This window comes from Hyperolius riggenbachi, chromosome 5 (genome assembly GCF_040937935.1).
Source record: "Hyperolius riggenbachi isolate aHypRig1 chromosome 5, aHypRig1.pri, whole genome shotgun sequence".
Classification (NCBI taxonomy): Eukaryota; Metazoa; Chordata; class Amphibia; order Anura; family Hyperoliidae; genus Hyperolius; species Hyperolius riggenbachi.
Window position 1 is genome coordinate 30,534,614 of NC_090650.1, and position 16,278 is coordinate 30,550,891.

At 45.6% G+C, this 16,278-nt stretch overlaps 1 protein-coding gene across 9 annotated transcripts in view; it reads right to left on the reverse strand.

Annotated features, from left to right (window-relative positions):
* The window catches only part of LOC137518070 (uncharacterized), a 107,006-nt gene that overhangs the window by 34,644 nt on the left and 56,084 nt on the right, over positions 1-16,278 (reverse strand). For 7 of the 9 annotated variants that reach the window (XM_068235317.1, XM_068235320.1, XM_068235322.1 and 4 more), the window contains 8 exons: positions 8,904-9,035; positions 6,866-7,012; positions 6,545-6,679; positions 6,085-6,225; positions 4,207-4,350; positions 1,619-1,759; positions 810-941; positions 439-591 (listed from right to left, as the gene is read on the reverse strand). In XM_068235317.1, coding sequence (XP_068091418.1) covers positions 439-591; positions 810-941; positions 1,619-1,759; positions 4,207-4,350; positions 6,085-6,225; positions 6,545-6,679; positions 6,866-7,012; positions 8,904-9,035 — 1,125 coding nt within the window. The remainder of the gene's footprint in view (positions 1-438; positions 592-809; positions 942-1,618; positions 1,760-4,206; positions 4,351-6,084; positions 6,226-6,544; positions 6,680-6,865; positions 7,013-8,903; positions 9,036-16,278) is intronic. The other 2 variants (XM_068235318.1, XM_068235323.1) reach the window with 2 other exon arrangements.

The following is a 16,278-nucleotide window of genomic DNA, read 5'->3' on the forward strand; positions in this document are numbered from 1 at the left end:
AGGTTGTCCCGGATGACAATTAGAGAAAAAATGCTGTAAAGATAGGTCGCTATGCAACAGCCGCATTCTGTCTCTAAGGGGAAGGCGGAAGTCCCTATTCCACTTTCATAGAGATAGGACCCGTGTTGCCAGTGACCCTTCTGTACAGCATTGGGGCCCCGCAGTGTCAGCCCAAAGATTGAGTACACAGAATTCGACTGGCAACATAAATTGCGTACAAATTGTGTGTTTGTACGCAGCTTAAGACCAATAGGATATATTATTGACATCACCAGGCTTTGTATCTAGACTGATAAAAGCCTGCTTCTGATTGGATGTTTAAGTTACTGGCAGTAAAACTAAAGTGACACTGCCTCCTCACAGAGAGTCACATGGCTGGTACTCACTGTCAGGACTCTGGAGTCTTGGCCTCCTCATAGTCACATGACTGGTACTCACCATCTCTTACTCTCCAGGACTCTGGAGTCTTGGCCTCCGCCCCCCTCAGCCGTGCAGAGCCATTAGTGACGGCCACTGTGAATGGATTGGGCTGAGCTGTACGAAGCTCGTGACCTCGATTGACAAGTGGTCCGCTCGCTCTGATAGGCAGTTCTGGAAAGTAAAAGATAAGTCAGTGGTATAATAAAGGGTCTAGATGTAGATGTGGCAGCTCGTTAAAGCATATAGGTTATGAATGGTATGAGGCCACAGGGTGTGGCTATTAGCATAAAATGCAGATAGGGGTGGTGTCATATTGGGGGAGGGATAAGCATGGTGTAATGGGGGTGAGGCGTTAAGGTGATGCTTACATTTCACCAGAAGAGACTAACCTGCACCACTTCTGTTCTCCATCTGGCCTTGTGCAGAGGATAAAGGTGGTGGTTGCAGCCGTGGTCGAATTGCTGAGATCTCCTTTAGACAATTTACCAGTCCATGCAGGTGGGACCTGCCCTGTGGGACATCTGCAACACGAAGAGAGGACAATCACCAGGAAGTCTGACCTCAGAGGCCTTATCAATACTTTCTCCCACATACCAAACACTGTACATACTGGCAAGTTAATAAGTTAATTGATCCCCCAAATTGGCCTTATGCTGGGCATACATGGTTAGATAGTTCTTATCAATCGAGCCACTGATGGCTCAATTGATAAGGTCCAACCTGTCCGATCACCACGGTGGATCAATACCGCGCTCGACCCCGCGGACGGACAATAGAAAAAAACGAAGCGCTGATAAGAAGCGCCCGCGGGGACGAGCTGATAAGAAGCGCCCGCGGAGACGAGCAGGAATCGATCCGCGCGGAGGAGCGGTGACGTGCCGGCATCGAGCTGCTGGCTCAATACCGGCGCATAAACGAACCATGTATGCCCAGCATAAGACTAGGTTAGGGACAATAGGCTGACTTTGGTAGGATTAGATTGTGAGCTCCTCTGAGGAAATGACTATAAGCTATAAATTAATATTGTAAAAAATAAGCAACTTTATTCATTGTTATTTTCACTACAGGTCCTCTTTAACAGCTGAAAGCTAATTGGTCGCTCTGGTAAATGGCTTCATTTTGGGGCCAGTATTCATTGCAGACATCTTGATAAATCTCATGCAGAGTGCCAGAATAGTGGCATAGCGATTGCCCAAACCTTGGCTGTGTGGACTCCTGTCTGCTATGAATCTGTAGGGAGACAGCCCCGGCCTCATGTGCTCTGTCATCACTGTAGAGCTGGACACCTTCCTCCCACATACTGGTGACTCCACCGACTCCCGCTCACTCCCAGAATCCTCTGCAAAGGTACAGAACAGAACACTGAATTAGTGGTAACCGACACTCACTACATGTTCTGTATAGCAGTTTGTGAATATTTTCATCAGTCTAAATAAAATTATTTCGATATACCTAGAGTAAATCATGAAAGTCAGATAAATATGAAATACCGTATATGTCGGTGTATAAGACGACTGGGCGTATAAGACGACCCCCCAACTTTGCCAGTTAAAATATAGCGTTTGGGATATACTCGCCGTATAAGACTACCCCCTCTCTGCATCCTCCATCCACCTGTCCCACCCCTGTATACCAACCCCTTTGCACCTCACATCAAAATGATTGCATCATAAAACATTTATCATAGGACATCATAGGACAATATAGGAGATAACCAGTATAAAATATTTACTGAATAAAAGATACCGGTAGTAGCAACTGGCATTGCAGTGGGAGGGAACAGAGATTGAGCTGTGCTGGCCATGCGGGCACCGATGACTCCATCGCTGTACCGTGTGCTGGAGTCATCAGGAAATTGTTGCAGGCTTCGGGCTTTCCATCTTGAGTTAAAGTTTCCAGCAATCCAGATGGCATATTGCGAACAGCCACTCGCACGGGTAATAGAGCAGCTTCCTGGTTGCGTGTCACCTGACCGGTGACATGTGCGCTCCACAGTCCGCCGGCAATCTCTTCCGGCGTGAGCACACATGCCATTATTGGAGCGCCCAGCCGCACACGTCACCAGTCAGGTGACCCCCGAACAAGGAAGCTGCTCTATTACCCACACGAGCGGCTGATCATATATAAATATAAATATGCCATCTGGATTGCTGGAAACTTTAATTCAAAACAAAGATCCCAAAGCCTGCAACGTTTCCCGATGACAGCAGCACCCGGTCACAGGTCAGCCTAACACATGTGCTGACACCCGGCGTATAAGACGACCCCCGACTTTTCAGAAGTTTTTCAGGGGTTAAAAAGTCGTCTTATACGCCGGAATATACGGTATAGAGAAAGATTGATAGAGCACATGTAGTCAACAGGTGGTGTGTTCAACAGAGAAGCTAGTATGAAATATTTAGAATCTTGCCTCCCTTTCTTGCTGAGTGCTGCTGCGATTTTAATGTGATTTTTTTTTTTTTAATAAAAATGTCTATTATTTCACTCCAAACCCCCCCCCCCCCTCCCCCGAGATCCAATCATAGTGATCACCTCTCATCGGCATCAGCCTATGAAAAGGATCAGTTTGTGAGCCACTCCAGGGGACAGCGGAGTGACACAGCTGTCCCCTGTACAGCGCTGCGCTAGATTGAATGAAAATAACCATTTTATTTCCTAACAGCTTGCCAGCCGCGATTGGCTGGCAGGTTGATCACGGATCCCCGCAGTGTTTATTTACAGAAGGAGCTCCCTGCTAATCTCGCTCATCGCGAGGTGAAGCAATACTGCGTTAGGCGGTGGCAGAGTGGTTAATAATCACCCTCCACCTCCAAATTACCTCTCTCCTAACTATTCTCATCCTCCATCATCCTACTCATCCTCTTACTCCTTTATTACCCTCCTCCCCATCCACCTCTCAGCTGTCACTTCCGCCCAGCATATATCCTCCTACATGTAATTCAGCTTGCAGGACAGGACATAGTGGTAGATGGGGGTCTGGAGATCGGCTGCCCCCCTGCTACTACATTACTATGTGAAACTGAAGGTCTCCTTGTAGAATAGAAGACATAGTGTAATCGGTTCAGCCTGTGCTAGATTCAGTACTGCAGGTCTGGGCACATGTAGGTGTGCCTTTAAATTTCCTGACTGGCCTTACCTGGCAGACCGGTTAAAGAGAACCTGTAAGAAGAAAAAGAGAGCCCCTGTCGGGTTACTTACCTGAAAGGGTAAAGCCTCTGGATCCTAATGAGGCTTCCCCCATCCTCCTGTGCAGCACAGATCCAGCGATGGGACCCCAGAACAGCAGCAGACAGCAATATTTACCTTTCCGATACAGCACAGGTTCGGTACCAGGTTTCCTTTCATGCTCCGACCGTGATAGCCAAGCCTGATCGGGTCCCGCTACTGCGCAGGCATCTCTCGATCGGGCGCGGCCCTTTCCGCCACAGCCCGAGGCAGAAGATGGTATTGCACCTGCGCTGGATCTTAAAAGGTAAATATCGCCATGTGCTGCATGCGCCACTGCGCCTGAGTGCATCCCCCAACAGGCTTGTGCGGCGGATTTTCGGGAGGTTCTAGCGATGGGATGACAGATACACAGGAGGACAGGCAAAGCCTCAGTAGGATCCAGAGGCTTCCCATTCCCGAAGGTAAATACCCCCCCCCCCCCCCCAAGGACTATTTTTCTTACAGGGTCTCTTTAAATAGCAGGTGCTGCTTGTTGAGTAAGCACTGCCTCTTCGTGTGTTTACACTTCCTCCAGTGACCCCAGAGAACAATGAAGGTGATCACTGGTGTTGATCTCACCTTGCTTGATTTTGATGTGCAGATCTCGCACTCCGGTACTGTTGCTGCCATCAGAGAAAGACGCTGGTGATAAACTTGTGTTCCGAGAAGAGGATCCGGCTGAGAGTGCCGGAGGATGAGGCATCCAAGAACTACCAGATCCTACTGGGGCAAAGGGAGAGCCATGACTCATGTTTATCAAATACACCACACAAAGTCCAGTAGCTAACGTACTCCCAGCCCCCCCCCCCCCCCCCCCACCAAAATCACCATGCCAGAATATAGAGAACAGAACCAGAATATGAATAAAACTGGAGGCCACTTCCCAAAAGAAATACCGTATTTTTCAGAGTATGAGCCGCTCCTGACCATAAGACGCGCCTAGGTTAAGAGGACATAAACCAGGGGAAAAAATATATACTAAACCTGGTGCATCTTGTGGATTATGCCCCCATTGTACCTCATGCGTCTCCCTGTGTTCTCTTCTGCCCCCTTGTGTCCTCCTGTGTTTCCCATGTGTCCACCTCTGCCCTCCTCTTTTCCCCTTTTGTGTCTCCCTGTGTCCTCATATGTCTGCCATGTGTCCGCCTTTGTCCTCTATGCCCCTTTGTTCCCCACCTGTGTCCTCCTCTGCATGGGCACAGTACAGGGAGTCCCCCACATTGTGGCGGGTTAGATGTTCGTATTGGCAGGCATTCACATGTCAGGAACTCCCTTGTATTTGGACTATAAGTGACTTTTTCCCCCACTTTTGGCAGAGAAAAGTGAGTCTTATGGTCCAAAAAATACAGTAACTATTGGAGTTCTTGATGTTCAGATATCATGTTCATATATGCAAACAGCTTAATAGGGAGCTGCCAATACACCTGAATAGAAGTTGTCTGACGGGTGCCTGTAAATATATACATCTCCTAGAGAAAGACTGCAGAGTATTGTCTTACAGATCAGTGCCGTATTGTATGCTTGGTTGTTTCATTGCTATCCATGTGAGATTGCATGGTGTCTGCAGCGTTCCCGTAGTTTTGGCCTAAAGCCCATGGCTGACCCAAGATACGTCAAATCCAGCCTGAGTATATGCAGCTTGACAGCAGTGCATGAAATTGTAATTGTCATAGACCAATTTCCTTTCGATGCAGGAATCTGTGTGTGTATGGTGTCTAGCAGAAGCTGTCGGCTGCTAGAGATGGATGATTCTTGCAAAGTGTGATTGAGGGCTCAAAAAAGGCTGCTCCTCCTCTCGATCTGGTCAAAAACCGTCAGGATCAGTCTCTGCAGGTTTGCAGTGGGGCCAAGGTCCTGACAATACAACCCTTGCTACTTCATTTCCAAATATCTACAGCAGAGTAAGCCATGAGGGGGCCATGAAAATGTGGCACAAAGAGCTCCAAATTCCGTAGCCAGCAGCACAGCCTAATCCTCCTACACTCTCCCTGTACCTCCCGTCTCTCAGATCTGGTTGCCCACAACCTCAGCTACAGCGATGTCACTACATATGTCAGGGCTTTCCCATTCTTCAGGTATGGAAGGGAAAGAACCTCTGCTGCTTCTCAATTACTGTTTATGTCCCTGTTGAGGATAGTTTCTCCCACTTTCTTTTCCTGTGACAATCAGGAACACACAGCACTAATTGGGGACACCAGGGTTGGACTGAACGATCGGGGAAAGGGAGGGCACACACAGTCCTAACTCTCCAAAAGGCTCTATTTTATTACCTTCTGTTCCTACTGCTCTACTATTTTTTTCCCTACATAGAAGAAATTAGGTAAATTCTCCCATATGGAACATTAGTACTTCAGTTAACGCAATCCTGCCAGAAGACATGATAGAAGTAACACACTGACATTCTATTCTATTTAAGAGTATCTCTAGCCTCCAGATTGTCTTCACCACAATTCTCACCTTCAGAGGTAGAGCGCTTGCCAGAGTCTGCAGAGTGCCATTCCATGGATGGGGGGTTCCTGCAGACTGGGGGTGGCCGGGTCTTCATGGGACAGGGGTCTTTCTTGGCAACGGCCGGGCTGCAGGACATTGGGACCGCCTCTGAAAGAAGAAAACATTCTCAGAGCCTAAAGAGAACCTGTGGTGCTGCTCCAGGATGTGATGTCACAAAATAAAGAGGATGTCATTAGTCTTTCAGAATGCCCAGTAACACTAAATGTATTCCTCACAGAAAAAGAACTTGGCCCAGCCCCTAAAGCTCAGTTCCCATTGTGAACGGTCCGTTCAGAGCAGAGCAGACCAGCTAAGCGTCTGCTCTGGTTTAACATCGCATTCCCATTCTAAAATTTGGATAGGGGAATCAGCAGCTGCCCTGAGCCAATCGCCACAAAGCACCCGAGTGCACCTGTAACAAGCTTACCTTGCTTAATCTGTAGGCCTGTGGGCGGGGCAGGATCACTTCTGGAAACCAGCTCAGTTTTGATATGTGGTGGAGCCACACGAGTATGATGAACAGGGGCTGCCTGCTTGAAACACGGCTGTATGGGGACCTCTACTGTGGTGGGGGGAGAAGGGAAGAGAGTTAGCATAGAAGGCTCAGAGCAAAGTAGAAGATCCGTGCCCTCAGTGGAGAGATTTCACCACACTTCCTGTCTCCAGTGATGCCAAAGGAAGTAAGGGCAGATGTCCTAAGCTGGGACTTTTCAGGAACACATCCATATAAGGAAAACAAGAAATGTACCTTCTTCCACTTTGGCTGTGATTTGGGGCTGGCTCTTCTGTGTGTTCCGGGGGGCTCCTGGGCTTGAGTGGACCTCGGAGATCTGTCTGGATTGCTGGGATTGGACAGACACTGGGGTGCTCGGAGGGGAACACTCCTCTTTCTTTACTGTAAGATAATGAAGGGCAGAGTAAGCAGGACAGCCAGTGAAAAAATCAGAGAAAACCTGAAAAAAAAAATAATGGGGTGCTCTAATCGCTGCAGGCAGTTATGACCATCTCTAACAATGGAGGCAGGAGTCCGTATCCCTAATTCTGGGAGAGAGGACAGGAGTCACCATCCCCAATTCTTAAAGTGGGTCAAGACTCTGACATTCAATAAAAAAGTGTTTTTCTACTTATTACCCCTGCAGTTATTATATTTGCTTTTGTGCACAAGTATTATTGCCGGTTTACAAATTACAAAGACCCAAAGTACAGTTTATCGGCTCTGGAAGCTGCCATTGCATTTTACTGCATAGCTGCTGTATTTCTATATTAAAATCTATCTAGTGATCACTTCTCAGGTGCACACATACTAGAAGCAGAGAGAGCTCAGTTTCAGCAATTTACTAATATTTACTAAATGTATCTGACAAAGGAATGCAAGCAAACGATAATGTTATCACCTCTTCAGATGCCAGAAGCTGCCCACTGAAGCAAGGAGCTTTGCACTGAAGAACAAAATGATGCGTTTAACTGTTTGAATGCTGTTCTGCTACTTTTTTTGTGGTAGCAGGTTTAAGACTGTAGATAATCTTTTAGAGCAAAGTCGAAATTCTTAGAGTTTCATAACACTTGAATATCTGAAAATCATGATTCTAGAGTATCATCAAGTTTTAATCTGAACATAAAATCCCCTTTGCATGGGATGCCACAAAGTCTTGTTCTGTCTTCCACTCAAGTTTCAAAGGGTATCTGAACTGACATGTAACATAATGAAATAAACTTGTATGTACAGAAGCATTCCTCCATAAAACTAGGCTGTGTTCCTATTTCCCTCACCAAAAGGGTTAAGAATTCAGGTATGCAAATGATAGTGTCGCTCTAGTTAGTTGAGAACCCCATAGTATATTTCATTGATGATTAATTGCAGCCATAAAACTCTTGCCTGGCAGAGAAAAGCTTCTGAGGGCAGGGAATGGATGACAAGGTCAATAGTTCATAGTTTGTGACTCTGAGACACTAAAACGTGACATTGAGCTGAGACAAAAACGTTAAATCTACTTGTTTTGCCTTTTAAACACCCTAAAAAATGATGGGATTCTATAAAAGCCATATTTAGGAGTAGGAAGATCGATACAATGGTTTATTCTCATCATTTTATTTTCAGTTAAGGTTTGCTTTAAGCCAAATGCCCTCGTCTGGCCGAGTTAATTAGGGCAGTGGACATGGCAGATAGTCTCACTGAATCATCTGAAGCAAATGCTAAATAAGTCAACTGCTGGGAATGGGTGTAGGGTAGACTCCAGTACCTGCTAAAATCAAATGTGCAGGTCTAGCTGTTCCAGGCATATATTTAGGAATCAAGCGACAGCAGTGGAAGCAACTGCTGGCTCTAAATGTAAAGTTTATTCCCAGGCCCTTCTTAATAGGATTGCCACCTTCTTATGCAAGTCATCTTCTAAAGATCCTGATGGTGCTGAAAGAGGGGGCAAGCCTGATTGGCAGTGGGAGCGCGTTCCACAGGATAAGGGCGGCTCTAGTAAAGTCCTGTAGTTGCATATGGGAGTGTGAGATGCGTGGTGTGCAATAGAAACCTATGTGTAAAAATTACCAATATTCTACTACTGGAATGGTTCAGTGCCCAATAACTGATAACCGGTAATTTTACCAATATAATACTCAGGGCTGTGGAGTTGGTACAAAAATCATCCGACTCCTCAGTTTATTGTAACCACCGACTGACTCCACAGCCCTGAATCTACTAGTGTCTTCACCCGTCACCCAAAAGTACTGCAGCACCCTTATCTAGCGTACATGAAGTGGGGATCTTGGCTGAACTCAGATCTTTACTGTACCTTCAGGATATGAGCGGATGTTGTCCTGATCCTCCGGGGTTTGGGCAGGGGAGGATTCACCCAGCAAGAATCCAGGGATCTCATTCACTAGCCTCATCAGCGCCCCCAGGTGACTGCTACTTTTTGCAGATTCTGATGAAACGGAGGCCAGATTTAATGCCAAAAGTTCAACAACAAAAATCACACAACACAGCCAAGAAAAACCATCAGTGACATATAAACGCCATCTATTATTGACTTCCATTCACAAACCAGTATTAATTGCCACCACAGTAACAAACCTTAGCAATGTAATTTATAGCTGCTATTTCCCTTCCCACGCTCCTGAGGAGGCCGGCAGGACGCATAATAGATACTGCAAAGCATTCTGGGGCTGCTTCTTCTCCCCACTGCACTACCTTGGGTCCTCCCCTTTATTTCCCTATCCCGCCCTAAGGCTGCTTTCACAGTGGGAAGTTACAGGCTCATGTTACAGCAGCTTGTAACAGCAGCCTATAACTCACAGCACTGAAAAATCACAGTGCACATGTTCCGTTAGAGTATACTGCATGAGTCCGCTATTGTTCCTAGCCACATGGCTAATTAATATTCACTGCACAGTAGTGTTGTCCGGATCATGAACCATTAGGATCTTTTTTGTGAGTCGAATCATCAGGAAGCAAGGTAAGGGAGGATATTACATCACAATTGGCTTCATACAAGACATACAAACATGGAACCTGCCATGAGCTGTCAGGAGCATCATTCTCTGCAAATACTATATACGCTGTCTTCTAGTGGACTACGCTCAAAGAGTTCCTTCATGTCTTCTGCGAATGCGTTAGTGGACCTTTTTGTGTCTAAAGTTAACGAAGGAGTGAGGGACATCGAGTCACGGTTCACACAGGATAGAGTCAATTTAAATCTTACTAAAATAGAGCTGAGGACCTTAAGAGCTTTGGAATCTAGAAAGGACATAGTCATCCGCCCCGCGGATAAAGGCGGGGCAGTAGTAGTACTCGATGCTGATTATTACAGAAATGAGATTATGGGACAGCTAGCCCAAGTGGCAGTATATAGTAAGGTGGATAGGAATCCTGTTGGGATGATATCTATTAGAATTAAAGCATATATTGAAAAGGCTCTTGCTGATGATATAATTGATGACAAGCTTGCTAAATTTTTTATTAAGGAACACCCAGTTACCCCTGGCTTTTATACGCTGCCGAAGATCCATAAGAATCTGGAGTCTCCGCCGGGCCGACCTATCGTGTCCGGCGTGGACTCCATTTTCGTCCCGTTGGCACAGTATCTTGATAGGGTTTTGCAGCCGATTGTGATTGGTTTGGAGTCGTATCTCCGAGATACTTCCTGTTTTCTTGACAAATTGAGAGGAGTTGGAGACATCGATGGGGACATGCTTTTGGTCACATTGAATGTCGAAAGCCTCTACACCTCCATCCCACACGATGGGGGTGTAGAGGCTGTTGATTGGTACCTTATGACTCATCTCGATCTTTCAAATAAACAAAGGACTTTTCTCCTTGAACTGTTGAGGATTGTATTGCATTTTAATTACTTTAAATTTGAGGACAAATTTTTATGTTCAACAGAGGGGAACGGCGATGGGGTCGAACGTGGCCCCGTCCTACGCAAATTTATTTATGGGTTTATTTGAAGAGTCATTTGTCTATACCGATGTGCTGTTCCGCCAGCATGCTAAGTGCTGGTGGAGGTACATCGATGACGTTTTTTGTTTGTGGGCGGGGCCGCGTTCGACCCGACAAATTTTTGAGCTCCCTCTCTGAACGATGTCCTACAATACGCCTCACAGCACATGTTGATGTGCAGAGTGTCTCCTTTTTAGATACAGTTGTCTATAGAGAGGGACCCAAGTTAAGTACAGATCTATACATTAAGATCACTGACAGGAACTCGGTTCTACATTACTCCAGTTTCCATCCCACTCAGATTAAAAATTCCATCCCGGGAAGTCAATTAAAGAGAGTAACCAGAATTATACCAGAGGGGGTTAACAGGGAAGCACAGTTAGCCAAAATGCGACAAAAGTTCAGAAATAGAGGATTTCCTATGCATACATTCAATACTTCCCATAGGAATAGAAAACCCAGAGATAACTCATTCCGGATGCCCTTTGTCTCCACATTCAACACTTGTAGTACACAGATCACTAACGTGATTAGGAAACATTGGCATCTGTTAAGGGAAGCTTTTCCCAGGGTCCCAGAATTTCGTTACCCCCCCTTGACATCCTTTAAGAGGGCCCCCACAATTAGTGACAAATTGGTACACACAAGGGCTAGGACACATAAACCCAGAGAGGGGAGGAAAGGCACATACCCCTGCCTTAGTTGCCACCTTTGTAATTCTATAATTAAGGGAGATGTCTTTAGACACCCCTCCAAAGGTACATCATTTACCATTAGAGAACATTATGATTGTAATTCTACATATGTTGTCTATTTACTCTAGTGCCCCTGTGGACAATCCTATGTGGGTAAAACCACTAAAGCCCTTAAAGTAAGACTTTCATCACATAAATCGGCCATCAGAAATGGAGATAATACACAGGTTGTGGCTAGGCATTTCTCTGAGGCAGGCCACAATGTCTCAGTTGAGAGTTCAAATAATCGATGGGGTTCCAATTGGGTGGGGAGGGGGGCGGGATCGAGATAAAGAATTATCCAGACGTGAAGCATTTTGGATTAAAAAATTGGGAGTTCTGGGTAATGGAGGTCTAAATCTAGACTACGATTTGTCGTTTTGCATCTGAAACCGTCTATGTTCTAGTGGTACGTTTGTCTCTTTTTTGGTAACATACTTTATATTTTAATTAGTTAGTGTGAGGCGTTTGAATTGATCTTGATAACACAGGGTAAGATATTGGGAACATTCAGTATTTCACAATGCTGGGCATGGGGAGAGCCTGTTGTTGCTGTGTATGGTTGCTTAGACAACCAGTGCGATGCTCATTGTCTTTTTGTTTGAGGAGGCGGGACCTTTTGTCTGATAGTACGCCTACTATGCGGGTATTAGGGACGCGTGATTGGTCAATTGGGCTTAGAAGCTCATTGGCCAGCGTCCTGATGCGTCATAATGTACGCATTGTTTACATGTAGAGCCGCATGTAGTTACGGATTGGCCACCGCTTTGACGCGCCATGACGTACACATCGTTCATTTGCCAGGACGCATATGGATGCGGATTGGTTGCCGTTTGGATGCGCCGTGACGTTCGCATTATTCATTGGCCAATTCGCATATTGATGCGGATTGGCTGCCACTTTGTTAGGCGGATGTCTTTCATTGGCTGGAATTTGGAACAGCTGATTGGCTGGCGAAGGCGAGAGCGGTGTTTTGATACTCCGGGGTACGCGGCAATGTGGAGGCTCCCCATATGCACAGCAGGAATGATAGTGAGATAGGACAACTGTTTATTTTTAAAAGGTGAGACTTTTTAGTATTCTTAAATCTTTGACATTCATATTCAGTAGGAGTGGTTTGGCCTGGGGGGTGTGAATTTTTGTGTATCACACAGTTCCCCATCAGGTCCTCCATGCTGTTTATACACTGTGATTGGATAATTCAAACGCCGACCACTGATTGGTGCTGATACGGTATATAAGGAGTGGTGGAAGGTGAATGTTTGTATTGCAGTCTTGGCAACTTGATAAAGAGCATGATGGTTTGAAACAGCGGTCTGTCGTTGTTATACTGCTGCTTTTAAACTGATGTGATTAATAAAGAGACGATTACTTTCATCATTGGTGCCTGCTCCATGTGGATTTACTATATAAAAACTGTGAAATCCAAAACGTGGACAGTGAAATGCATATGTAATATAATTACAGCCAATATTTAGCTACTGATATATGTGTTTTTTTACTCTGAGACCCTATACCTAACAGCTCCTCTTTAAAGTGAACCTTAAGTGTAAAAAATAAATTGAGTTTTACTCACCTGGGGCTTACCTCAGCCCCCTGCAGCTGATCGGTGCCCACGACGAGTCGCTCTGATGCTCCGGGTCCCGCTGGCGGCCACTTCTGGTTTTGCCGTCAGGACCCGTCAGGCTAGGAAGGCGGCCGTTTCTACGCGTTCCCAGCCAAAATAGCACCCCTATGCGGCCATATGGCCGCATAGGGGTGCTATTTTGGCTGGGAACGCGTAGTATCAGCCGCGTTCCCCAGCCTGACGGGTCCTGACGGCGAAACCAGAAATGGCCGCCAGCGGGACCCGGAGCATCAGAGCGACTCGTCGTGGGCACCGATCAGCTGCAGGGGGCTGAGGTAAGCCCCAATAAAAATGTATTTTTTACACTTAAGGTTCAGTTTGAGTGTGAAGTGCAGCATGAAGGGCATGTGCACACTCTACTAAATATTTTTGCTTCAGTTCTCCAACTTGAAATGGGTTTCATTCATTCGAGTTTCAACATGCATGTTTTTGGCCACAGAACCATTAAAAAAAAAAAAAAAAAAAGTGGTCTGTAAAGATGTTCCCTAACCAAGCATCTATGGAGCGAATTTAAAAAAGCTGCATTACCTAAAACCTAATTACCCATCTGCATCAATTGCTTTTCCTTCATGTAAATTACTTTACTTAAAGAGTAACGGTTAGCCCCAAAAATGAAATTTAAATCTCTATTGCAATGTTTTATTTACTTTTTAAGTGAGCCAAAAAGGCAATGCAGAAGTTAAAAATCAATCAAATTTTTTTTACTATGTAGCCTTTTCCCCCAGCTCCGGACGCAAAGCCGCATATCAGATACTGCTGAGCATGCAGAGCATGCCTATGTCTGCCCGACCCCCCTCTCCCCCCCAGGACCAGGTGCCGATATATTCTCACCCCAAACAGCTGACTGCTCTGACACGGAGAGAGAGCGGGAGCACTTCCAGCGCCGCCACCGCAGAGCAGCCGCCGCCGTGCACCATGCTCAGCCTGGTCCTGGGGGGGGGGGGGGGGGGGGAAAGGGGGGTCGGGCAGACATAGGCATGCTCTGCATGCTCAGCAGTATCTGATATGCGGCTTTGCGTCCGGAGCTTGGGGAAAAGGCTACATAGTAAAAAAAATTAGATTGATTTTTAACTTCTGCATTGCCTTTTTGGCTCACTTAAAAAGTAAATAAAACATTGCAATAGAGATTTAAATTTCATTTTTGGGGCTAACAGTTACTCTTTAACCGGTTCAGCACCGCAGTCCGAAAATCTCATGCATCCGAGCAACGTTCACCTCCCATTCATTCGCCTATAACTTTATTGCTACTTATCACAATGAATTGATCTATATCTTGTTTTTTCCGCCACTAATTAGGCTTTCTTTGGGTGCTACATTTTGCTAAGAATTATTTTTTTCTAAATCTATTTTAACAGTAAGAGTAAGAAAGAAATGAAAAAAATTCATTATTTCTCAGTTTTTGGCCATTATAGTTTGAAATTAATATACGCTAGCGTAATTAAAACTCATGTATTTTATTTGCCCATCTGTCCCGCTTATTACACCATTTAAACGATGTCCCTATCATAATTTATGGTGCCGATATTTCATTTAGAAATAAAGGTGCATTTTTTCAATTTGCGCCCATCACTATTTATAAGCTTATAATTTTAAATAATATAATAACATATTCTCTTGACATGCATATTTAAAAAGTTCAGACCCTTGGGTAACTATTTATGTTTTTGTTTTTTTTTAATTGTATTTTTATTTTTATTTTTAATTAAAAAAAAGTGTATGTGGGTAATTTTTGGTGTGGGAGGGAAACTTAATTTTAAATGTAAAATATATATTTTTTTTTAATTAAAAATGAATTGTGGTGCAGTTTACTATTCGGCCACAAGATGGCCACAGTGAAAAAAGTCCTAGATGCGAACGATTTCGCATCTAGGAACTTAAAAGCAGGGGAAATGTTTCCTGGGGGCAGAAATACCGCGCTCTCTGGAGAGAAAGCGTCGGTATTTCTGCGGGGACGATAGATCGGTGAATGGGAATTATATTCCCATTCACTGATCGGGGGGCTAGCGGCAGGCAGCGGGAGCGCGCCCGATTTTGCGCACGAGGCGGCGGCAGCAGTGCCTATCTGGACGAGGAAGCTCGTCCAGATAGGCCGAACTGGTTAATAATACTTTGATTTTACTTGGTTACTGGAACTTGTTAGAAAAGTCTCTGGTCAGCCACAAAATCAAATTCCATTTACCCACTGCTCTATGTTTATTATGCAGCCTGCAACTTTACCCTGAATTGCAAACACTCCAATCTATTCAGAAATGTTTCTGCTGTAGTAAATTTTATCTCTGGCTCTATTTTTTTTTTTTTTTTTTTTTACAAGAAGGAAGCTTGTCATCACCCCTCCCATATTCCTGCTCCTCACTGATTGGCTGAGGGCAGTTCAGTGAGCGGCTGAAATCTGATCCATCTTGTGCTCATGTGCTTACAAAGCAAGCCAGCTATGACAGTGCAGTTTCTAGGAGAAAAAAAAAGTAAAGGAGGAAATTCCATCAGGATTGGCTTCTGTCAGAGGGCATCAAGATGGAAAATGCCAAGAACAAAATATATTTATTTACTATATAAAATTCACTGAAATCAAAACACGTACAGCACAATACATCTGTTATCTAAGTAGAACAAGTAGTTATCTACTTATATATGTGTTGGTTTTTTTTCTGGGATAGTATGGCTGATCCAGACTCTGCTGCTTTAAAGGGACTCCGAGCTCTGAAAAAAAAGGAAAGTTGTACTCACCAGGGGCTTTTTCCAGCCCAGTGCTGGTCGGAAGGTCCCACGCCGGCGTCCTGGCTCCTCTCCTTCTCCCCGCTCCGGAATGGCTGGCAGGCCGCAGCCCGGGCGACACTCTCCCGAGTGTCGGGCTGCTTCTTCCGCATATGACGCGGATTACGTCACACGCCGGCCGCCTCGCGTCATCACGGCGGCCGACGTGAAAGTACTGCGCATGCGCGCTTTGTTCGCACATGCGCAGTACTTTCACGCCGGCCGCCGTGATGACGCGAGGCGGCCGGCGTGACGTAATCCGCGTCATATGCGGAAGCAGCCCGACACTCGGGAGAGTGTCGCCCGGGCTGCGGCCTGCCAGCCATTCCGGAGCGGGGAGAAGGAGAGGAGCCAGAACGCCGGCGTGGGACCTCCCGACCAGCACTGGGCTGGAAAAAGCCCCTGGTGAGTACAACTTTCCTTTTTTTTCAGAGCTCGGAGTCCCTTTAAGGGGACAGAGACTGCGACCGGAAGAAGTTAATTAAACCTTTTTTTTTTTTACTTTGTTTTCAGGAAAAGGACAAAATACTGCAGTTACCGACATCGCCCATAGACAGTAAACGTGATCTATGTAGGGAATACTAGGTATTCATCAACAGGTAAAGATGGCTGCC